The 25,364-nt window shown below is 39.9% G+C and overlaps 1 protein-coding gene across 4 annotated transcripts in view; it reads right to left on the minus strand.

Annotated features, from left to right (window-relative positions):
* The window catches only part of WLS (Wnt ligand secretion mediator), a 104,707-nt gene that overhangs the window by 48,889 nt on the left and 30,454 nt on the right, over positions 1–25,364 (minus strand). For 3 of the 4 annotated variants that reach the window (XM_070405354.1, XM_070405351.1, XM_070405352.1), the window contains exon 2: positions 14,923–15,195. In XM_070405354.1, coding sequence (XP_070261455.1) covers positions 14,923–15,195 — 273 coding nt within the window. Of the gene's footprint in view, positions 1–14,922; positions 15,196–17,570; positions 17,723–25,364 lie in introns of those variants that run through there. The other variant, XM_070405353.1, reaches the window with a different exon arrangement.

The raw sequence follows: 25,364 nt of genomic DNA on the forward strand, positions 1-25,364 counted from the left end.
GAGCTTTGGCAGCTGCAGCTGCTAAAGACATCCAAGCAAGGTCAGGCAGAAATGCCAGGACTTGCCCTTGTAACTTCTTCAGACACCACCTGGATATCCAGAAGTTAAGATTTCTAGATAAGATAAATGAGCACCTTTCCCCCCTTCACCACATCTAAATTACACCCAGCTTAGCCTGGGGCAGAAAACAAAAGTTATTCAGGAAATAAACATGGATCATGAAGGGGGAGAGACCAGGTGTCTAAAAGGAGTGACCCATTTCTTCCTCTCCCCAGTCTGCTCTGCCCAGGATTATGGTTGGGCTTCAAAAGAAACAAGGGGATGCTTGTGGACAGGAAGCAGATCCTCTCTGCACTCTCCCACGGACCTGTGGAGGCTCTCCGGGCTGCTGCCAGCCCGCTAAATGTCAGATCACTGCACCCCAGCATTCCCGCGCACACCCCCTCCATCACCCTGGTGACTAAGCTGTTTCAACAGCTGTGTTATTGCTGGAGTCAGGCCAGTGTTACTCACACAGAGTATTTGTTTCGTAGGCTTAGGTGGCTGTGGGGGGAGTGGGGGTGGGAATGACTGCACTCGGCTTTGGGGGTTCTATTTGCAGGTCAGGTCCTTCCCTTGATCCATCAGCCAGGGCATTCCCTGGACCCCAGCTCCGGGGAGCAATGAGACAATATTGGGTTCCCTCCCAGGCTTCCAAAGTATGGATAGATTCGTAATAACACAGAGAGGGTGCAGAAGGCATGTGTGTCTGAGAGCCAGAAGGAAGCATAATAAAAACCACGACCCTTGGTTGAGCCCTGAAAAACCTCCACTGTCCCTCCCTCAGTAAAAGCCACCTACCCGAACAGGATAAGCCCTTTCCCTTTTCTTCTCTCTCTCACCAGCCATCTCCTTCAGTCTTTCGCTTAGAATAGTTTCTCTTTCCCTTTGGGTAATATTGGCACCCCAACTGCCTGGGTTTCTCCATGCACCTCCACACACTTGCCCCCGATTACTGAGTCTGGGCAGCGTCCTCCTGGTTGCTCCTCCCTTAGCCAATGGCCTTCCCCTCTGTCATCACGTCTGAAGCAAGTTGGACCTGTTGGCTTGTTCCTCTCCCCGACCACCTCACAGCCCCACATCGCTCGTCTCTTTTTCAGCATAGTAGGCACTCCACTACGAACTGCTGAACGAACCAACCCAACTCCCTTCCATTGCGGGGTGACAGGAGAAGGGAGAAGGCATTGCACCTGTCGGCAGGATCCATTTCTATTTCTAGTTCATTATAAGCTGCCTCCACCTCAGAGCCCGATTAGACTGCTCTCCCTCCTCAGTTCTCGCCAAAAGCAATAGGACTACATTTTTCTAATATTGAAGAGATTGTAGAAATGTGGGTTTCTTATAGAGGGTCTTGTATTTTAAAAATAAATAAAACAATGATCCTTAAGACCTCACATTTTTGAGTGCCTAATATATGCAGACGTTTTTAGCCACACATAGATGCCAGGCGGCTGTAAACGATCATCTACAAGCACAAAGCTAAGGAACTGAGGCCACAGTCACACCACTCATGTGGGAGGGAGATGAAATATGAACTCAGGTTTGCCTGATTCCACAGCTCGAGTTCTTTCCCATTAAGTCATAAGTTAGGAGACTTGTTTCTTCCTCTAGGAAAGCCACTAATTAGCTGTACAGTTTGAGTAAGTTGCTTTACATATGGCATTCTTTTTTTAAATACTGAAGTTGAATCCTAAAATGACTAAGGTCCTTCTAGTTCTAACAATTCATGAATGTAGACATCCAAACTGCCACCCCCTATTTAACTTCCTTCTACACTTGAGGCACTCCTGGCAAAAACAAAGAACAGTAAGACAATTCCTACCCTCAGGGCACTTACAATAGAGTTGGAGTGATGAGGGATGAAAACTTGACTTTGACTCATGTAAGAGTTAAACAGTGAAAAACACAAAAATACCAGAGTACATGGCACTGGGGAGAGAAAACACAGTCATAATTATAAAAAGACATTCGTGCATTGCAACAATGGGTTTCCCCCCTCCCTCCAAGATATCTTTGTGCTGCCGGCAGAAAGAGCCCGCCACCAGAAGGGATCACATCTGTTTCGTGGGAAAGCTTTGTTTCTGACAAGTTTCATAAAGGAAAAAGTAGGCTAGAACAAGCTTTTTATTTCCAACCCATCTTTTCTTAGTTCCCATGAATGAGGAGGGGATACAAATGAGAGCAGGCAGCCGGGGAGAAAAATAATATGGCTGGTGGTTCCTGACCTCCTGGATTCCTGCCGTCAGAGAAGCCTGAGAGGCAACATTTAATTGTGGAAAAACCAGCCTTGCTAGCCTCTTATCTTTTTCCTCTGTGACTTAAACCCACAATTACTGGCAACCCCTCGATTCCGAGTCACTCAGCTGGTGGTGGCAGCGATGCTGTGTCTGCAGCTGAAAAGCAGAAGGGGAGTCAGATTTTACCTGCCTCCGAAGCCAGCCTTGTGCAAACACAGCCCTAACCCAGCTTTATGACTTCTCCCATTAAAAAGTTCACAGATGCCCTCCTGTCGGGAATACCACCATGCAAGGAGTCCAGATGGAAAAAAAAAGGAAAGAAAAAGAAATGTGATTTCCAGCTGCTGTATAATTCAAAGGATAAGCGATGAGCCTCAAATCCTGAATTCCACATTTCCTTTCAGCACTAGACACGTGATCTTCGATTCTCTCCTGAAGGATCAAACTCTGGATGTCTTCGCCTGGTCAGCAAGGCAACTCACCAACTGACCCCTGTCTTTCAGGAGCTTATCTATTCTCTCCAATATGGAATTCTTCTACAGCCTAACAAATGGGCTTACTGTCCTTTGCATATAACATGTTATTTCACAACTTTTCACGGTAGAAAAATATGGGTGTTAGTCCTGACTTTCTTACCTGCAAACCAGGAGAAGTCACTTAACTTCTGAGGTTGTCTCCCACATACTTCTGCTCCCAACCTGAATTATTATTCTGTTCCAAAACATTTTAATTTCTATGTTAATAACATCTTCCATTTTACAAGGGTATTCTCCATGTTTTTAAGGTGCTGATCAACATGATATTTAGCACTCTTGGGGTCTACCTATACCATGAAGTTGGAGCTCTTACTTTGAGATTCACGAACCTCTGAATTCCACGAATGACTTTCAGGGCTTCAGTAGAAATATGAATACAGTAAGTGTGAATGGGGCCTGTGTACATTTTTCTCCCAAGGTTGCGATCCTTGACCCAAAGTTAAGAACTACTATCCTGAAGTAATAAAAGGCCTATGGCAGCATCCACCTGGGTCCTTGTTTTACACACTCAGCTCTGCTGCCCACCTTTCTGGGCTTCTATCTTCTCTCCAGAACTCACATTCTTCTTCTCTACTCAAGACCAAGAATAATAACTCGCGTTTATTATGTACCAAGCACTTACTATGTAAAAGCCTCATGTATTCTTCTAGTTTAATCCTTAAAACAATCCTATAAGGGTTGGCTACTATTACTTCTACTTCCTAGATGAAGATAATAAAGTATAAGGAAGTTCAGAAACTTACAAGAGGTCACATAATTTGTAAGTGGCAGGTTGGGGATTCAGCCCAAACACTTTGGCTTCAACATAACAAAATGAGGCTGCCTTTGAATTATTTCTTTGCCATCAGATAGTAGATTGTCACAAATTCCACCTTTTAAGACTCCACCCATAAAGACTCTTAAAAAATTACTTTCTCAGAAGTGAGTTAATCATTTCCCTGTCTGTGTTCATTGGATACTTAGCACTGAACACACTGGTTAGTTTTTGTTTCTGTATCTCTGAACTAGATTGTGAGCTCCTAACTAATTATTTTGAGTGCATCCTGAGTATTTACTGTGCCTGGAGCTGTGCTAAGTATGAAGACACAAAAATGAACAAGTACAGTCCCTGCTCTCAAAATTTAGTCTTGCAGAATAAAGAAAAGTAAACACAGAAGGGCCATGATGTTTTTTGAAACTGTATTATGAAGGACTTATCTTTGTATCTTAAATCCTAAGTAAAGAACATGTCAGCACATAGTAGAAGCCCAATAAATGAAGTTGGGAAGGAAGGCTCAGAAGTTGGACTCTAAGATTAAAAGATCCACCATCCCTTTATGAAAACTCTTTGGTTATTTATACACTGACTCACCTAAAAACTGCTTCCTGTGTTGGTGTCTATGATACATTTTTTAATGTCAGACTAAAAATACACTTCCAGTACAGCAACGCTGTCTGCCTACCCAAGGACTAGAAATGAATACAGGGTAGCAGGTAACAAAATAAAACACAAGAAAACTCACTCATTTCAACACTGAGCTCACCCAATAACAAAGGGGTGTCTTCTAAAATGGTTCACACTTGAAGGTCCCCAAAGTAACCTATTTACAAAGCTGAAGAAATGAGATTTTTATAGAGCCAAAGGATTTTCAGTGAGTCATGAACTCTCTGCAAAAGAGAGTTAGAGTAGCTGGGACTCTGGGGGTCGTCTAGGATAATTTCCCAGTCAGAACAGGAAACCACTTCACAGCACTATTGATAGACTCACGGTGGGGTCCAGGCCCAGAGCCACAAGATCCCTTTCACTTACAACCTTCTATTTCCCAGCGTGGAGACTTTGGACAAATCAATTAACTGCTCTCATCCTCAGTTTCCTCATTCTGCCAGGAAGAATGGTTGAGATGATCAGATGAAATACAGGTAACGTCTTAAACAGAGATGATTTGGTTGCAAGTAACAGGATTTTACCCACACAAACTTAAGCAGAAATTAGCTGGAGGGATATAAAGGTATCTCAAGGAACTCAAGGACAGAAAGTTCTGACAAGTTTGAGGGAACAGAACCAGGAAGAGAAATCTGCCAAGAAGAAAGCTATCACTTGTAGTCGATCATAATTACACCCCATTTCCTTCATCTCCACTTTCTCTTTGCATCTGATTTCAACCAACTTCTGCTTCTCCACGTATGTGGTGAGTGATGGCTGCCCAGACAGCCTTCAAGACTTCTCAGTTTCAGTGCTAATGAAGGTGGACCTAGAAACAGTAAATTCCAATTTCCAAAAAAGAGAGAGAGAGAGAAAATCTGATTATTGCCCCTTGGGTCAAGGGCCCATCCTAATCCAATTATCTGAGGTTAGAGGGCTGATCCAGTGACCAGCTGCTCATTCAATAGGAGTGGTGGACACCCACTTTTGAGGGAGGGGAGATAGGCAAGTTCTGTAAGAAAATGGTGTGAGGCCAAAGCAAATGGCTGGAAGCAAAGACAACCACCAACATCTCTTGTACAAAAGTACTTGGTAGCCCTGGCTAGTGTGGTTCAGTCGGTTGGGGTGTTGTCCTGCACACCCAAATGTCATGGATTCAATTCCCGGTCAGGGCACATACCCAGATTTCGGGTTTGATCCCTGGTTGAGGTATGTATGGGAGGTGACCAATTGATGTTTCTCTGTCGGTCTGTCTGTCTCTCTGTCTGTCTCTCTCTCCTCCCACCCCCCTCTCTCTCTACCCAGGCAAGCTATCACTGTGGTCATTATCATCATGGCCCCCTCCCCACAAACAAACAGCTTCTGCTTAATTACTACCAGTAACAAGGTACTCACTACTTGAAGACAGAGCCTTTTCATTGCTGAACAATTCCAATTATTAGAACTCTTTTCTATGTGACAGCAACTTTTTTCAAAGATACTAAATTTAAATATTTTCAATTTTCCCCAAACCTTACTTTTAAAGACAGCATAATTTTGCCTGTCAGGTTAGGCCTGGGCTTTCCTTTGTGGTCATAATATGAATAACCAGTAAGGCAGAAAGGATAGGTTCACTGGACAATTATTTTAGGAAACAACCTAGACAAGAGTAATTAAAAAACCAGAGCCTCTTCCTTTAAAGAATTTCTATTCCCTCTACTATTAACATCGACTTACTAAAGCCAAAGAGAAACTGGAACTATTTCTGGCATCAGTGTGTAGACAGTATGTAGATGTTGAAAGAAATGGGTTGTTGTTTTTTCAACGTAGAGTCCCTGGCACTTTTGAGGGTAGAATTCTGCTTTGTTTGATAAAGGATTTTTCTTCCCATCTAACTTTCTTTTGCTTCGGAAAACATAATCCAGAAAATAATTTTACTTCAAATTCCTAAGGTTACTCACAATAAAAGTATAATTCCCCATAAAGTAACCTCACACAAGCTATGTGATGGCTAGCTGCATTTAAATAGTAAGAAGAAAACACAAAGTTAGAAGAGGAGGTAAAAACACAAAAACACCATATATATACTGGAGGCCCCATCTAGGAATCATCTGCTGCTGGCTGCTTTGCTGTTCACATTTCTCATTGATGTCACCAGGCTTTTATTTTAGTAACCAGAATATACTTATTATGGATGCAAAGAGAATCTCCCCATTTATATTCTAAACTCAAAGCAGGAAATGAGACATGTGGGTGATCTGCAGCTGTGGTACTATAAACAGGACCTGCCTACCTCCTAGTCTAGGTTTGAGATTACACTGGAATCCCTGAACTAACTACAGATTGGGAGATTTTTTTAAAATAGAAAAATACATCATTTTAGAAAGACCAGAGCAACTTCAGTCCAAAAATTAGAGGCCTCTATTTGGTAGAAGGCTCACTGACCTGTACAGTGTAGTGTACTTGTTGCTATGTACCATCCGCCTACCTAAATGGTTGACATACAACAGGGAGATTCTGCTATGTCTCCAGCCAGCTGCGCTATAGTGGGCAAGTATCACTGGTTATAAGGTTTCTTCATCTGGTAAATTAAAGGACTAGTCTTTGACATTTGGAGGTCAAGCACCTATTTGGAAACCTGACAAAAGCCACAAACCCTCTAACTCCCAAAAGTCATATAAGTTTATACAACTAAAATTTTACATAGCGTTATCAGGGGACTCACTTGGTCCTTGGAATCTACCCATAGACTCCTGTTTGAAGATTAGTAGACCAGCAGTTCTCTACCGTTGCTTCCAGTGCTCAGAGTCTGCAATTACACAGCCAATGCTTAGTAACAACTACTGCAAATTATTCAGTACCATAGATGAGTGTTTTGTTAAGACTAGAGACCAAGCCAATATGATCTACTTTCCAATGTTAAATTGACCAGTAAGCCAATAGACAACTGGAAGGAGGTAGGAGGGACTGGATATTAAAAACATTAATAAAAACAAATCTTGGGAAAGTTTTGGAGGAGCCCAACTCTGTTCCTCGATTGGATTTTTTAATTTGAAAATACAATGCAACACCATCAAACTAGATAGAGAGATCCAGACAGCTTTATAGTGATGTTGTCCAAGTGAAGGGCTTACAAATCATCACACCAAAATAAAACAAAGCCAGAAATTCTCACATTCCTGCCCATATAAACATGATCACAATGATTAGTTCCAAAGTTATGCCTGAAGATTCCCTCAAAGAGAAAGATATTCATAAATGAGAATGAACAAACATGATGTCCCTAATCTTCACTACTCTGGGTTAATCATGAAAATATAGTGTTCTCCCGTGATTTTGGTTTCTTTCTATTCCAAGTCAATAGGTAAGACTAATTCATACTAGTAAATTCTAAGTTCTAGCCTTCATTTGAAGGGGGCACATGACTCCCAAAGAAAGAGGACTAGTCACATAAACCCATCTTGAATACTGACAACCTCCCTTTATCCACCACTACAAGCCCCACTCTTTTTAAGTCTCCTTGATCATTCTGGTATATTTTGAGGTTTGGGGGCTTATCTTTTTTTGAGGGGGAGAAGTATGAGGGTAGAGAGAAAATGTGAAGTTTTTATTTTTGATCACATTAACTCTGACTGAGGTAGGTAAAGATACTTAAAAGGTAACTTTGAAAATCTTAGTGACTCTAGCCTACGAGGAAAAACATTTAATCAGAAGTGTTCTTCTTATAAAGAGAGATAATAACATGGTCATGAATCAAAGAATGTCTGCTGGGGGGGGGGAGGGGGAATGGGGTGGTAGAATTCTTTTTCTCAGTAGTTGCTTCAACATATTTTGTTAAAGAGGATTTTCTGATGAAGCATGAAATTCCAGTCATGTGAATACCATATTATCAGTGGTCTGTTCCATATAGCAGTTGTAGTCTGATGATGTATGGAACCCTCTGCCCCATTCAGCTCCCTTTATGGATGCTTCCCAAGAAACATGTGAAAACGAATTAAGAACCACGACTCTTGCTCATGGCCAACAATGAGTTCACAAAAGGATTCCCTGACTTTCTTCCTTCTGTATTTTACCCCTTATAATTTTGGATAATCTGACAGTTTATTTTTTACAGTTAACAGATTATTCCTTTATTTTCATTGTTTTCATGAAGTATATACTTAATCCCATAAGAGGGGCACAAATGGAAGAGCACAACCACTTCATAAAAAGTTCGGCAATTTTCTCCCAGGACACTCAGCCATCTAACTTGAAAGATAGCATCCTAATTATATATTTTTTATTAGAAGTAAGTTTACAGCAATGTTTCCAGTTTGAGAAAAGAAAAATCACTCATCATTTATAGAAATATGTAATTCCATCATTTTATGTAGTCATTTGCAATAATGAAACAAGCCAGTTAGACTTAATATTCAACTGTAGAGTTTCAGTGCAGGGCTCAAGGTAAAACAACTTCATTACCTAAGAAGAGAATAGACACCCTGGCTTCCCCCACTGCATACCATTTATAGTATTTCTTCAGCCTAAGGGATTTTTAGACCTCTGAAAATCCGAGATTTACTACTCAACACAGCAATCCATTTTGAAGCTTTCTGCCAATGAATCTCAGTATTTCTATTTCAACAGTCTGTAGATTTGAAAGCTGTGTTAAGACATGTCAAGAAAACCCACAAACGTCTTTGATCTCTGCACCCAAGTTACTCAAAAGGAGCCCCATGGAGAGTCTGAAGTTATGCTAAGTATGTGACTTGCAGTTATAATCAGTAAAGCAACATTCCATTACAAGTGGGCACCATGTTAGCTAAACTAAGCCTATATTTCATTAACACACACATAAATTGAGTGAGTGACTGACAATACACTTTAAAATGAATGAGATACACCCACTCTAGAGGATATTTATTTTCAAGTACAGAATATGATGTTACAGAAAAATCTAAGCCCATCACATAGATAAGCATATATTTTTCCCAGTGATTAACCTACATCCAGATGCCAGATGTTTACGCTGACATTTTTCTGACACCCTTTACAGTCTACTCACTCTCCCTCCATGTCCTAACTCTTTGGAGTGAAACTGAAATCTATGTTCCTTGCAATTTTACAGAAACACCACAAACTGGTTAATTCCATGCCTCTAAAATGTTCAGAAAAAGTCATCTCTGACCCAATCATAGATTTCCACAAATAGGTCTGCTCAGAATTTGTAACTGGTATTTGCTGAAAGGTCAATTACCCCCATGTCTAGGTATCTCTAAGTCTGGATTTTCTTCAATTGGACTTTCTTCCCTGGATCTTGTAGACTATTATTTTAAAATTATCACCATTTAAAAGTTGAACTGGCTAATACTATTCATACCTATCATCAAATGACAATTGTAGGTGTTAAAAATGTTTATACTTAAAAGGTGAAAAGTAGGGGTTCTGTTTAAAATTACTTTTTCAAATGTGGGTTACTTTTTTGCATAATATACGTGGGATATCTTCTTTCTCAATTATTAAATATAATATACATATTCTCTTAACCACTCTTATCACTATGAATTACCCTTTAATGCCACCATTTTCCCTCTAAAGGATCAGCCTGATAATATCTTAAAATTGATTAAACAATGACTAGCTTTTAAATAGTAAGTCAATACTTTTCTAGTTTCTAAGGGTTTATAAAGATCTCAAATCCTAGCCAAAGTCCTTAAATTAAAAAGCTTAAAGGAAATAAACATTTAACCCAAATAACTAAAATTCATTTAAAATATAGAGTCCTCAGATTACTGTACCTATTCAAAGACCCTTTAAATACAGCTTTAATTTCATAGTCCAAATGAGAAATCTCTTTTTAATTTGGAATTTAAAATTCATTTCACAGACTGCATAGGAAAGCTAAAGAAAAAATAGGACTGGTCCTGACTTTTCCTTACATTGGAGGTAATATTGTTACAGCTGAATCTTTGATAAATAGGAAGTCATCCACATATAATGGGATCTTGTTCACCATGCTCCCAGTCTCTTTTCTCCTGCCCCATTTATTGCTGTCAGAAATACATCCAAACAATGATAAAATATAAGAAGTGGACATGCAGTCTCATGTATTCCTAATATAAGTCAGAGCAAAATCGATCATGTCTTACAAATATTATCATAATTAAAATACATGTATGTATATATCTATATCAGTGAGCAAAGACATACCATCACTCTTAAACCTGTGTCTTCATTGTCCATAAACAAAAATATAGAGAATAAATTTAAGGGAAAAAATGTTCCCACAAACCCAACATGTAACCCTCTCATATTAAAGTTAATAGCCCCTACCCACTGCTCCTGCTTAAGAAAAAAAAGTATTTTTTAAATCTGGTTTTTTTGAGGTTCTATGATTTCAGCTATTTTAAACAGCTACTGACAGAACCTTTAGTTATCTATCTTGTCAATTTTTCAGTGTGCCTTTATTAAGTGCAGGACCTCATGTTACAAGAAATTTAAGAGTTTTTTAAAAAAATAAGAACCTTTACTAAGATCTTTTTCTACATGAGGATAAAATATATTTTGGAACCTGAATACATACATTCATACTTCATTTAATATATAGAAACTAGAGGCCCAGTTTGTGCACTGGGGGGGGTGGGTGAGGGGGGTCCCTCAGCCCAGCCTGTGCCCTCTCACAGTCTGGGACCCCTCGGGGGATGTCCACCTGCTGGCTTAGGCCCGCTCCCCAGGGGATCGGGCCTAAGCTGGCAGTCAGACATCCCTCTGGCAGCCCGGGAGCCCTTGGGGGATGTCCACTTGCCAGCAGGGAGCAGGCCTAAGCTGCAGTCGGACATCCTTAGAGCTGCTGAGGGGGCGGGAGAGGCTCCTGCCATCACCGCTGTGCTGGTAGCTGTCAGCCTGGCTTGTGGCTGAGCAGAGCTCCCCCTGTGGGAGCTCACTGACCACCAGGGGGCAGCTCCTGCATTGAGCATCTGCCCCCTGGTGGTCAGTGTGTGTCATAGTGACCAGTCATTCCCAGTCGTTCTGCTGTTAGGGTCAATTTGCATATTACCCTTTTATTATATAGGATATTTTATCAAAGCATCACTAACATAGGCATTTTTGATGTTTAGGATTATTTTTGATGTTTAGGATTAATATTTGCTGGGAAGTAATTTATCTGTAAAGTTATTAAGGTATGTAAGTAATAGGTTCTGACCACCAATTAGGATGTGTGTGTGGAGAGGGTATGCGGGTGTGTGTAGGGGGGTTCTCCACACTTGAATAATTCTTGAATACCAGTAAGGTATCCTACCACTCAACTCAATTCTGACAGTACCTGGAGATAGCAGCAGATTCCACAGATTAAGGGCTTAGCCCCACAAGAACTACCCTCCACAACAGATGCCAATCGTAAGCCCAGATTGTCGCCTGTGGCTTCTGACAGACTGGCTGTAAATCAGAGGTTTCCACGACCACCTCATTGTGTTCAATTAATTTGCTAGAACAGCTCACAGAGCTCACTAGATTACAGATTTATTACAAAAGACATGACTCAATAGCCAGATTAAAAGAAACAATGGGCAAGATCCCAAACAAAGGAGCTTCTATCCTTGTGGAACTTGGGGTTCTGCACATGGAAGTGTTCCGGTTCCCTAACCTGGAAGCTCTCCAAAGCCCTCCTTTTGGATTGTAGAGGCTCCATTACATAGCCACAGCTGATGAAATCACTGGCCGTTGGAGATTGATTCTACCTTCAACCTCTCTTTCCTCCCTAGAAATGGTGTGTGTGTTTGTGTGTGAGTGAAAGTTTCACTCCTCTATTTATGGTTGGTTTCCTTGGCAACCTGCCCCTGTCCTTAGTTGTTTTCTAAAAGTCACCTCATTAACATAAGCCCGGTGGTGGTGGTAGAAAGAGGCTTATTATGAATCACAAGACACACATTTCACCTTTATGACTCTGAAGCATTTTTAAAATCCAAGAACAAGAGCCAAAATACAACAATAGATGCTCCCTGATGCCTTTATTGCTCAACATTCCAAGGGTTTGGGGGGGGGGGGGGAGGGGCTGTGAGCCAGGAACTGTAGACAAAGGCCAAATGTATATGAGAAGTATTTTTGGGTCAAGATCCCAAACAAAGGAGCTTCTATCCTTGTGGAACTTGGGGTTCTGCACATGGAAGTGTTCCGGTTCCCTAACCTGGAAGCTCTCCAAAGCCCTCCTTTTGGATTGTAGAGGCTCCATTACATAGCCACAGCTGATGAAATCACTGGCCGTTGGAGATTGATTCTACCTTCAACCTCTCTTTCCTCCCTAGAAATGGTGTGTGTGTTTGTGTGTGAGTGAAAGTTTCACTCCTCTATTTATGGTTGGTTTCCTTGGCAACCTGCCCCTGTCCTTAGTTGTTTTCTAAAAGTCACCTCATTAACATAAGCCCGGTGGTGGTGGTAGAAAGAGGCTTATTATGAATCACAAGACACACATTTCACCTTTATGACTCTGAAGCATTTTTAAAATCCAAGAACAAGAGCCAAAATACAACAATAGATGCTCCCTGATGCCTTTATTGCTCAACATTCCAAGGGTTTGGGGGGGGGGGGGAGGGGCTGTGAGCCAGGAACTGTAGACAAAGGCCAAATGTATATGAGAAGTATTTTTGGGTCATCTGAATGACCTAATAACTATTTCTTATCAATCACAATATCAAAATATTGCCTATTCCTCTCATTATAGCATATATATTTCTCTTCAGTAGGTTTAAGTATCTGTTTCCCAACCACCATCTTCCCTAATCCCTTATAAGCACATTTTCTGTTCAGTCTTGTATCCTCAGTACCAATGCTTAACACAGGCATGGGACTTAAAGTTTGAATGCATGATCAAATAAATTTGTTATAAAACCAATGAATAAGTCTATATAGAAGAGAATGGGACAAGGGAAATAACACTTGAATGCTTACAGCAGTTGTTCAAATCTACACCTTCATATCAACTGTTCCTTTTTCTTTCTAATTATAATGCTCTCCTATTTGTCCCCATCCTTACCCCCAACTCCTTGTCAGGGTTTTCACTCTTTAACACTCACCTCAAATATCTGCGCGCGCACAAACACACACACACACACACACACACACACACACACACACACACCCCAAGGCGGCTTTCCCTTTTTTTTGCTCTAAAACCTTTCTTGATGCTACTCAGCCTCCTGGGCATACCTTAGTCACAGCACCTATCACACCATACTGTAAAAGGTGAAAGATTTATGCGATCTGAAGAGAAACCAGAGTATCTATTACACCAGACACTAATGATTGGTTATTTCCTAGTCATTTACACTTGAAGGATAGTCTTCATCTGTATCTGCATGTCCAGCCATCAGTACACTGCCTCCCAGTAGTGAGCACTCAAAAACATTTAGAAGTAATGGGTAAAAGAGTAAATGAATGGGAAGGGGAAAGTCTACATTATGGAAAAGTATCTCAGCATAACTTCTTTGATAAGGTGTCAATCAGGTAGATACACTATTTCAACTTCTAAACAGAGAAAATTAATTTGACTGTATATTAAGATTATTGCTTATACAGGAAAATTACAATTAGAAAAAGTTCTTTAATTCATTGGAAGGACCCAAGCAGAATTATCTTCAACATTCTTTTTCCCTCTCACCCCTGATCCCTTGTCAGTAAAAAATGCTTTTTTCCTTTTCAACTTAGGATTCCCTACACTATCCCCAGATGCCACACGTGGCTCTCCTTTCCAGAAATCACCCAATGATCTCTTCCTCCCAAAATGTGTATATGCCCCATGTCCTCAGAGTCTTGAATCACAACTGAGTAAGCTCAAAAATATAACCCAGTTGTGTGGGAAAAAGGGTGCTCAAGGATTGATGTTCCCATTTTGACAGATATTTTTTTCTAAGGCAATGGCTTTACTCAAAGCCCAGTGAGGGGAAAGAGGGAGGAAACATTTGAAACATGGGACCTTTCAGAAATCCTCTAGTCACTGCAGTGGCATGAGCTCCCTCGTGGCACCACAGCGGTGAAGGGGTGAATGGACCATTTGGCATGTGGATTATTTTGGGCTGAAGGCCATTGAGACCTAGCAGACTCAAGAAAAAATTTTATCACTCTCTTCACTGCCTAAAATAACTTAGATAATGAGTGGGTCTAGCACAGAAAGAGAGCTTAATCAGAGGTAACTTTTTATCTGAAAGACTTACCTGCATGGCAGGGCAAACTTCTAATTACCAAACATCTGCTTTCTCATCATCCTGCGAATTACCCTATTTTTTTGCCCTTTGGAGCTCTAGGCCTCTCACTCCTCAGCTCAGGGTGGCATATTAAGCTTCGATTTTCCAACTTGCCCTTGTGTCTCATATCTTTAGGGCTCCTATACATATGAAATTATTTTTTTCTCCTGTTAATATGTCTTATGTCAATTTAATCATTAGACCAGCCAAGGTAAGAGGGAACACTTCCCACCGCCTGGAGAGTTAACAAAGCTTGGTGGGTAGAGCAGGGCTGTGAAGCCAGGCTGCCTGAATTTGAATCCACTCTCCAGCCTTCTGAAACCTTAGGCAACCTCACTGGTGCCCAAGTTTTTTAACTGTAAGATGAAATAAAAGACCTTCCTGTAGAAACTGGTGGATTGATAACTGTCTGCTATTAATATTATCATTTTACTGTGATTAGGACTAGCTCTGAAAGAACCTGAAGAGAGAAATTCCCCAAGATCAGAGAGGAAAAAGCAGAATGCACTTACTGATTTGGTTGTTCAGCTTGAATGCAATGTCCAGCTGCAGGATAAACAGCATGAACTGGAACCAAGGACTCATCTCCATGGAGGGGAGAGGAATGTGGACAGAAAACACAATGTCATTGGCTCCTATTTCCTTTGGAATCGCTTCATCGATGTCTCGGATTTTGTGGCAGTGGTTGGGTCCCCAAGGCACGAACCATTTTGTCTTGTGATGGTTTTTACGAACATCCACACATTTCACTGACATGTAGGACACTGCCGTGGTGGGTCCTGGAGCTGAAAAGAAAATGTTTTCCTATTTTAGAAAAATCATCCACGGAGGTGCTCATTTCTGGCTAACATTCTTCTTACTACCTTCTTCTCTCCATTTTTTTTGTACTGCCTTCTATAATTTGGGATCAGTAATACCTATGGATCTCCCAAATCTTGGTGAGAATCCTTCATTGACCTCTGTAGGTGTTTTAAAGTATCCCCAAAAGCCTACCCAGTGTGTTTTCAATCACTGGTATTTATTGAAAGAATATATTTGTAATCTGTTTGGTTCAGTTACCTCCTCACTCTAAAATGAATGTCACAAAAATGCACAGTGCTTTGGTTCCCACCTGCCTGTGAACCTCAGGGCTCTGGTGCTTCATAGACGAGTGTCTCAAGTCCAGAAGACCAGGGTCTGAAACCTGCTTAAGCAACTTCCTCTCAGTTCATCTTGGGTAAGTTGGTTAAATCTATAGTGGCTTCAGGACCCTCATCTAAGAAACAAGATGGTTGGTTTCTAAGATTTAACCAAGATAGCTGGTTTCTAAGATTCTTAACTCTAAAGTTTTACAAAACTGCTTTTCTAAAAATATATATTTTTATTGATTTCAGAGAGGAAGGGAAAGGGAAAGAGATATAGAAACATCAATGATGAGAGAGAATCATTGATCTGCTGCCTCCTGCACACTCCCTACTGGGGATTGAGCCCACAACCGAAGCATGTGCCCTTGACAGAAATCGAACCCGAGACCCTTCAGTCCGGAGGCCAAGACTCTATCCACTGAGCCAAACCAGCTAGGACCAAAATTGCTTTTGATTGAGAGAAAGAACTAAGTTAACCTTAGGTCCCCACTTAGAGTGGTACCTTTCAAAGGATGAGAACTCAAACATTGATACTTCAAAAGTGTACAAAATATAATCCATGCATTTTAAGAGAGAACATCAGATTTGAACAATATAACATTGAAAATAACACTATTTTGTGATTACAAAATGATTACATGATTACAGTAGAAATTTTCAAAATATAGAAATTTTCAAGATTGAAACAACATTTACCCAACATCCCACTAGCAGTGGTTCTTAACCTTCCTAATGCTGTGACCCTTTAATACAGTTCCTCATGTTGTGGTGACCCCCAACCATAAAATTATGTTCGTTGCTACTTCATAACTGTAATTTTGCTACCGTTATGAATTGTAATGTAAATATCTGATATGCTATATGTGTTTTCCGATGGTCGAGACCCACTGCTAGAGGGAAGTAACCATTATTAGAAAATATCAAAATACTATCTTTCTTTCCTATGAGTGTATAATTATATAAAAACATATACATGAATTAAATTGTATGACCTTAAAATACATACTAATATTAACAACAAAAATTTTACAAACCGGGATCATGCCATACATAGTTTTGTAGCCTTTCCTTCTCACTCACTTAGAGAAGCAGAGCAGCACAGTGGTAAATAATACCAGCTCTGGAGCCAACTTGCCTGATGTCAAATCCTGGCCCTCTCATTCTCATCGTGTCACTGCTAAGCCACAGTAGGGAAGTTTTGGGTGATATTACTAAACCGGTCTGTGTATTATTAGTTTTATCATCTCTTTAATGGCAATAATAATAGTACCTACCTCTCTGAGTCATTGTGTACAAGAAACAAGTTAGCATGAAAAGTACTAAGAACAGTGTTTGAGAACATAAAAAGTATAAAACTAATATTACTTATTATATTATAATTTCTCCATAATTAAACATTTTCAACTTGCAGTTACAAAATAATCATATGATATACCAAATTGAACTTACCTACACACCCCTTAGTTTGTAAAGGTTGTCTATAAGAATAATTCTTTGCCTGATATTTTTTGTTTCTAATTTATCTTACCATTTGCATCTGCTGTCTATATTTTAATATAGAGATGATCCAAATTATATAGAGAATCTCTCTTTTCATTTGTTTTTTTTTTCTATGCTTTTTTCCTTAGAGAAACTTTCTTTACCTCCAAATTCAAAAAACAGTCTCCTTTATTAACTTCTAGTTATTTTTAACAATTTTATTTTTTTAATATTTAAATAGTTGAACCTTCTGGAATTTTTTTTGATATACGAGATGAGGTAAGGTTCTAGATTTTTTATTATTTTTAATATTGACATTGTTCTTTCCTGAATAGACTTTCATTGACTTATGACATCACTTTATCTTATGTATAACAATAGATGTTTCTGGACAATCTGTTCTGTTTCATGTATTGGACTGTCAAGTCATGGCCCAACACAACACTGTTTTGAATTCTGCATGTTGATGGTGTGTATCAATATCTGACAGAGTAAATCCCCTCTCCCCAATCCATTTCAAATGTATGTCCTATTGCTGGGATTTTCATTGAAATTACCTTAAGTCTATAAATGAAAGTGGACAGAATAAGTATCCTTTTCCAACATTTAGTGTTCCCACGCAAGAACAATGATTGCTTCTCCATTAACTCTTCATTTTGCTTCTTCATTTTGACATCTCTTTTATAGCTTTCTTCATATGGATTTTGCCAGTATAGTATCTTTTTTTAAATCAATTTATAAAAATGTTCTCCTAAAGTTAGTAGTGAATGAAAAACATTATGAAATTATGTTTAATATGCATGGTTTACATATGTTTAATTCTGTAAATATATTCAGTATACTGTTCTCTCAGACCTGTTACCAGTAGAAATCATTTCTTATTTAATGGAGAAATATGTAAAGCAAGAAGAGAGTAACATAGGAGGCAAAAGTTTGTATTATTAATATGTTCTCTACCTCTAATGATCAGATACACATTATTCTACACCTAAATATCTATCCTAAATTTTGAGTAGTAACATGTTTGCAGAAAGTGTGACAATGCCTAATGAAAGGTACCTGAAAACCCAGCACTATAAACTCTAGCTGAAAGTCCTTCAGTGTAGAATCCTGAACACTGCGGCCCGGAGTCACCACTAATCCATGCCAGGATAGTTTTTCTTTAAAACTCAAAACTGTATCACAAAGACATTTTACACCTAATTCATCTGCAACCAGACATCTGGCCTATTATTAGAAATATGAATCAATCAAATTTTGGTTATCCTGACTCAGCTAAATAGCCCACTGACATTAAAAAGACCAAATGGCACATTTAACTGAACGCTTTTTAATGTGGTTGGAGAAATAAACAGGGAGACAAAAGTCATGAATTCTATTTTGGCTAACATGCTCAAACTGACTATTTGTGGCAAAAAATAGTGACTACATTTTGAAACTTCTATTCTTCCAAAATGAACCTAACCTTTTTTCATTTTTTTTTCCTTTTGAAAAACAAGCCTTTCCCCCCTTGGACCAAAATGAAAAATAACTAGCTGAGTTCCTCAGCTAAACTCCAAAACCACATTCCAAACTTAATAACAGAGAAGCTGAGCACTTTACGGGCACAAAGGCTGCATTTTTAATGGACACAGTGAACGCCTGCCTTTGTAGCAGCCTGAGTCATTTTCATTCTTTCATTAGACTAGTGTTTCTTGCATAAAGAAAAAAATCCCAGGAATACTAATATTTTTCATAAAGGTCATGACAATGAACTTGGAGAAACCTCAAATGCATCTCCAGCTACACTATGAGAATCACAAACATTTTCCTTTACTTGAATAAATTAGTCTTCTGGACTCAAAAACCTTTGCATAACTTAAAAACCTGAAAACAATTTAGTATTTTCAATGTTTCTAGTAGTGCTCAAAAGGCAAAATACTTGTATTGTTGGAGAAAGTAAATAGAAATTCTGATATTCATAAATGGACAATAAATGTTTCCCCAGTAATGTATCTATACCTCAAGACAATTTCCTACTCCCAGATGTTTCTTTATGTAACTCAAAACTGTATCACAAAGCCTATCAAAGTAAACTAAAAAATAAAGCTTATACCTAAAGGCTGGTTGCCTACAGTAGTTTCATTAAATTGTAGCCAAAATTGTGACTACATGGATTACAAAACAGTGTCTAAAATTAAAAGAAGTTTGATTTGTCATTAATTTTTTTTAAGTGTGATGGATTTTATTGTAAGGGAACAGAGTGAAATGAAGAAGTTGAAATTACCTGCAGCCTCTGAAGAAGCTACAGTCAACTAACAGGTAATATGAAGTGAAGGTCTTACTTAGAAACCAGTGTGGTTCTAGGGATTAATAGACTGTGTTTATTTAAGAAGGGGCTGGATGGATTCAGGTCAACAAACTGAGTCATGTTTACTCGGGTGAAAGCTAAAAATAACCACTCCTCAGTAGTCCTAGGATAGTAATGCAATACCACCCAGCTGCCTCAGCATACTTTGTAAATGTCCCCTCTATCCACCCGTAGCATTTACTTGAAAAAAGTGGGCCAAAACTTACCTCTACATCAGTACAATTTAATAGACAGAGCAATCTGGCCAATATGCCCAGGTGCTGTGGATGGATTAACTTCTGGTAGGTTAAGACAGCATTTAGAGTATGCCCAGAAGTCATAAAACCACAAGTTGCTTCAGTGAAAACTCTGGCCCGTTTGAGTTCAGTTCTCTTTACTATGTCAAACATAGGGCTTTTTTTTTTCTTTCCTTATCTGTATTGCCACACAGAATTTTTGGCCTCCACCTCTTTACTATAGCACAAAAACTGTGAAATGTGATACCACATGGCATTTAATTTTAAAATGACATGAAATCAATTAGACTTCTAATGCAAGGCTGTGAAAAACTGCACAAACACAATTTGAAGCCTTTGAAAATTCAATAGTCTCTCAATTATGCACATTACTAAGACACATACTTCATTCACCAAATATGTCTTGAGTACCTACTATGCACTAGGCACTGTTAGCGGGTGAAGTGAACCTAATAGACACCAGCCATGTCAAATGTACAAATAATGGGAAAAACTGACCAAAAAAACCAAATAATTACAAGAAAAAGTAATTATAATTGTAATGAATACTATGTTTATCCTGACATTACATGAAAAAGGACAATAGTCAGATATTTGGGAGGTAGGGAAATTGAATTTTTGAGAATGAGGCAAAAATTCCATTCCTCATCACAATGTAACCTTGAATAAAAATGTAAGTGAACAATGACTAAACCCACACTTCTTTTGGAAGAATATTCATTGACTCCAGTCAGCTTCCTGTTATGGCCTCTCAAATGGCAGTCCAGTTTACAAATTACTATCTAGCCAACCACTACCGCTATCATGCTCAAAGTTGAGTCAACATCAAATCATTAGCCCCTACTCCTTCCAGAACCTGTAATTAAAGAGTTGGACAGAGATGCAAGACCCGGTTGCCTCCTAGAAAAGTTAAAATTAAAACAGTATGTTGACATGACACATGGTCTCCATTTAGGCCAACACAGACTACTTATTTCTTTGCTTTATTCAAGTGAAAAAAACTCCTTTAGCAATTATCTAGGAGCATTATTATTATGTGAGCACTGTGCTAAGTAAAGATAGAGACAATGAGAGTCCCAGACCCCGAGTTGCTCACGGTCTGGTGTGGGAGGCTGAGAAGTTGGCAGAGAAGTACATCCTAATGAAAACTTGCTCTGATAGAGGTTTGGACAGGATACATCAGTTGGAAAGGGGGCAGGGGGTGGGGGAAGCTGCTTGCAGAAGGCTTAGACTTACTAGTAGGTTCCTTAGGTTCACACTTATCCTTGAAAGAGAGCAGGTGTTTGTTAGCCAGAGGGGGAAAGGGCGACAGCCAAGTGGGGAAGGTTCTGAAGAAGACCATGTACTCCATCATAGGATACCTAGGAAATGACAGTATGTTCTGCAGATGTCTGTGTTTGAGCATTAACATTTTTTAAAAAGATCACTTAACAGGTGAAGATGCAGCACCACCCCTAACTTTGTTTCAGCTCTTTGCTTTCTCTAACCAGTGGCATAGTTCTACTAGGGAGCTTGGGTTCTGCTCCCAACAGTCTCTGCTCCAGTCTATAGAGCAACACGAAGAAGAAATAATAAACAGACCTACAACGAATTTTTACATGGGGGATCTTTCCTCCTAAGACACCTATCTCTCTGTCCTGTAGGAAAGTTTCCACAAGGCTAGACGTGAGCTCTACTGGAAGGTGGAGAAGCAAGAGGGAGTGTGGGGAGGGAATGAAGAGACTCCATCTCTTATTCTGGCAACTGGGCCTCCAAAGAGCCTTTGAAGTCTAGATCGTCAGATAACATCCTTCACCTAAATTATAAAAAGAATGTCTGCCTTGCAACAAAAATGATATTTAAAGATTAATCTGCTTCAGACTACAAGGGGAAGGAATGTGGAGAACAGACCAGTTAAAAGGATAACGCATGTTTATGAGCATTAATAATCATCCTGCAATGGCTAGCAGATTCATTTAGCTACTGACTCAAGAGGGAGGTTGATTTAACTCTTAAACCCCAGTCTCAGTTTGAAAACTGCTATCATGATCTCTGGACCTGAAAAAGCATGGATGCCTAGTTTATTAATCTATATTGAAAACAATTTCTTCTACTTTGTTCCCTAAAGGTCTTGGGTTACTAGAAAGTGAATATTAAACTTTATTTTTTTTTAAAGAATTGAGGCTAATTTTAAAAGATAGAATTAATATTTGGGGCTTACGACTTACATGGCCTATGTATATATCTACAAAATTAGAGAACAAAAGCAATAGTTGGACAATGTTAGCCCCCACAAATTTCGCCTGAACTATAAAGCTAAATGACTCAATATTCATTTCACTTCGTAATGTAGAGAAAACTTCTACTGCCTGGCTCTGAATGGTATTTATAAGATTATATACAGTTATTCTCTCCTATCCACAGGGGATACGGTACAAGACCCCTGGTGGTGGATGCCTAACACGCCCAATTGGGCATACCCGAATTGCTAGCATCGCTCCTCTTGTGCTTTGGGGCCATTATTAAGTAAAATAAGGGTTACCTGAACACAAGCACTGAGATACTGAGACAGTCCATCCGACCACTGAGCCTGGCTACTGACTACTGAGCAGGTGGCATGTACAGTGTGGATACGCTGGATAAAGAGATGATTCACGTCCCAGGCAGGATGGAGCAGGACCACACAAGGTTTCATCAAGCTGCTCAGAACAGTGGACAATTTACAACTTATGAATTGTTTGTTTCTGGAATTTTCCATGTAATATTTTCGGACCACGGTTGACTGTGGGTAACTAAAACCATGGGTAAAGGGGGACTTCTGTACTTAAGTTGGTTCTAATCTTTGCCTACCTGCATATTTATGCTTGCCTCAATGAGAACTTCTAGGAAATGTACTGGGCATTCAGCTCTTGGAGAATTCCAGGGTTTGCTAAGGCTTTTAAAAATATATATATATATTTTATTCATTTTTTACAGAGAGGAAGGGAGAGGGATAGAGAGTTAGAAACTTCAATGAGAGAGAAACATCAATCAGCTGCCTCCTGTACACCCCCCACTGGGAATGTGCCGGCAACCAAGGTACATGCCCTTGACCGGAATCTAACCTGGGACCCTTCTATCCACTGAGCCAAACCGGGTTTGCTGCTAAGGCTTTTGATGTGCCTCAAGGAGGGGAAGGAGGAGAAGGAAAGAGGAACATGGGTGGCAGAAACCGATGAGACCAGATGGATTCCTGTTATTTATACAACTACACTTTTTATTCAAAGTCCTGCCCCCCGCAAAGCACTCACTTAACATAAAAGAATCTTCAACTAAATTTAGAAATTAGTTTTTGAATGTGTTAATGTGAGTTCCCACAGAGAGTCTGCCTGTCTTTCTCAAGCTCAAAAAACCTCCTACTCTAATTCTAGTTAAAAGGAAACATGTGGGCTACACTGTACAGCTGATGTAGCCAGATTATTTGCTTGACTTGTGAGGTTTTAGACAACTAGCCATCCCTTCAGCCAATTCGGTTTGCCGTTCCCTCCAGGCCAGTTCCCAAAACGATTCCTTAGTATCTGCCACAGCCTGTGTCTACTAAGTTTTAGGATGTCTCACTATAATAACTGCCTCCAAGTTTTCAGCTAGAAAGTGTAACACTTGTGTTAAACTAACTTAGTGCTTCGGAATGAACTGACTCAGTCTGTTAATTCCTTTTCTGAAATTGCTCTGAAGTTATAATGGTCAGACGCTCACCCTACCTCTGCCACCGACTCTGAAGATAAAATTCTCCTCTATTTCAACCAGACCAATTAAATCTTACTAGATTACCAAGTGAAATATTATTTCACAATTCGATCTCAATTACTGGAGAACTGAAAGTGGGTCTGCAGGGCCGAGACTGGAGAAGTGGTTTTCGGAATGATCCCAGCCGTGCCCCTGTGTGTGTAATGGGGTGCGCTAAGTATAATGTAATCCATTCCTGCCAGCAATTTTCAGTAAGTAGTTAATTATGCTAACATCTGTTCTAGGAAAGCTAAATTTTTTTAACACGGCAGAACATTCCTCTACCCTAAACTACTACCATGAAAACACACAAACATACACACCACGTAGCCGAGTTGAATGCAAAATAATTTATGCCATACATGCAAGTGCCAAGCACTTATTTAAAAATAGTTCCCTACAGCATAAACTTGTGAAAAAATGACATAGACTTTTCGGCAGCAAAGTCTCAGAAATTGTAGCAAACACTTTGTATAATTCATTCTGACTTTTAAAATACTGAAAAATGTTCTATGTTTACATCGAAGGCTGATGAGGATTTTAAGCTGCTTGGCCTGCAACCTCAATTGTGTTGGAGCCAGAGCTGTAACAGCTTTGAAGAATAGAAGAATGACTCTATATTTGTCAGAATTGACACGGCAGACAGGCAGCGCCGCTTGGCTTCCATTACTTGCCTGGCTTAGATCCCGTGGAACTGAGGAGGGTTGGAACGAAGAGGGAAAAAAATGAGAGTGCTTTGGGACACTGAGCCAAACTCTTACATAGTATTTGAAATGCTGTGGTAAACATGGCATTACTTTAGGCTCAAAAGATTGGTGCCAGTTTTTTCCTCTTTAGGAAAACAATAATAAAATGCACAGAAAGGGTCCTGCCAGAGACATAACACATCAAATCTGCCAACCATCAGACGTGCTAATTGGGGGGGTAACACTGAATTCTGACTTCGGATTACAAAACGGACCCTCACCTTGGGTATGCAGCAGCAGAGAGAGACTAAATTAAGAAATTCAAGGAAAGTACGTCACATCAAATCACGAATTCTAACCGCTACCTCTGAAAAATACCTACGATTACTGTTTCTCCATCACTCCCGAAATACTCAAAACAGTAAATATGAAATACACGTGAAGTGCACACAAAAGACCTCCCTAGAAAAACCAAATGGCTCATCTGTTGATGCGCTTGCTCACTGCTTGGCAAACCAGTCGTCTGGGCTGAATTTCTGACTCTCTGCCAGGGCTTCAAAATCAGCCACCTTTCAGCCAAAAGGCTGTGGAACGCGGCCAAGACCACCTATGGAAAGTGAATTACGGCACCTTATAATTTACTGCCTTGGCTATGATCTTTCATAAAGCCAGCATGGAGGGCAGACCAGCTCTTCTGTGGGAAATCTCGGAGCCCTCGGAGAGGCCCCAAAGCTGCCCTGGCAGAGCTGTGGGGCGAGGGGTGGCAGAGAGGTAGACAACTGACTCTATTTTGTGAGCAAGCTTGGCACACTTTTGTCTTAAAGTTTTAGGTTGAAGAAACCCCCAAATTTGGCGGCTTTGTCCTGAAGTACTCGTTCCACTCTAAAAGTTTCACACATTCGTTATTTATAATTTATTCTTATCAGGCATTTATTACTTATAAATTGCAGACCTCTACCTTTATCAATATAATCAATGTTAATAATAAACACAGATCCTAACTATGCCGATTGCACATTACAGTTTACAAAGCATTTCACACACTGGCATCATCTAATCCTCAGTGAACAGGTACAGCCATTAGGAAGCCCCTGCATGGCACATACTGAAGATGGGTGGGTTTTGTCCCACCAGCAAGTGGCAGAGCGAGAACTAGCACCCCAGTCTGACTCGATATCCAGTGCTCCTTCCACCGCACTGCACTGCCTCTCAATCGCTCGCTTCTTTATTAGCTATCTCCAATTACCTGAGAGGTAATGGCAGAGCAGAGAGGTAATGGATGAGGAAGACAGGGTGCCATGGGGAACTTACTGAACCTCCAAATACAGGGCACTA

The sequence above is a fragment of the Myotis yumanensis genome, unplaced genomic scaffold (genome assembly GCF_028538775.1).
Source record: "Myotis yumanensis isolate MYYU_CA2020_CCGP unplaced genomic scaffold, mMyoYum1.0.hap1 SCAF_2, whole genome shotgun sequence".
In the NCBI taxonomy this organism is placed as follows: Eukaryota; Metazoa; Chordata; class Mammalia; order Chiroptera; family Vespertilionidae; genus Myotis; species Myotis yumanensis.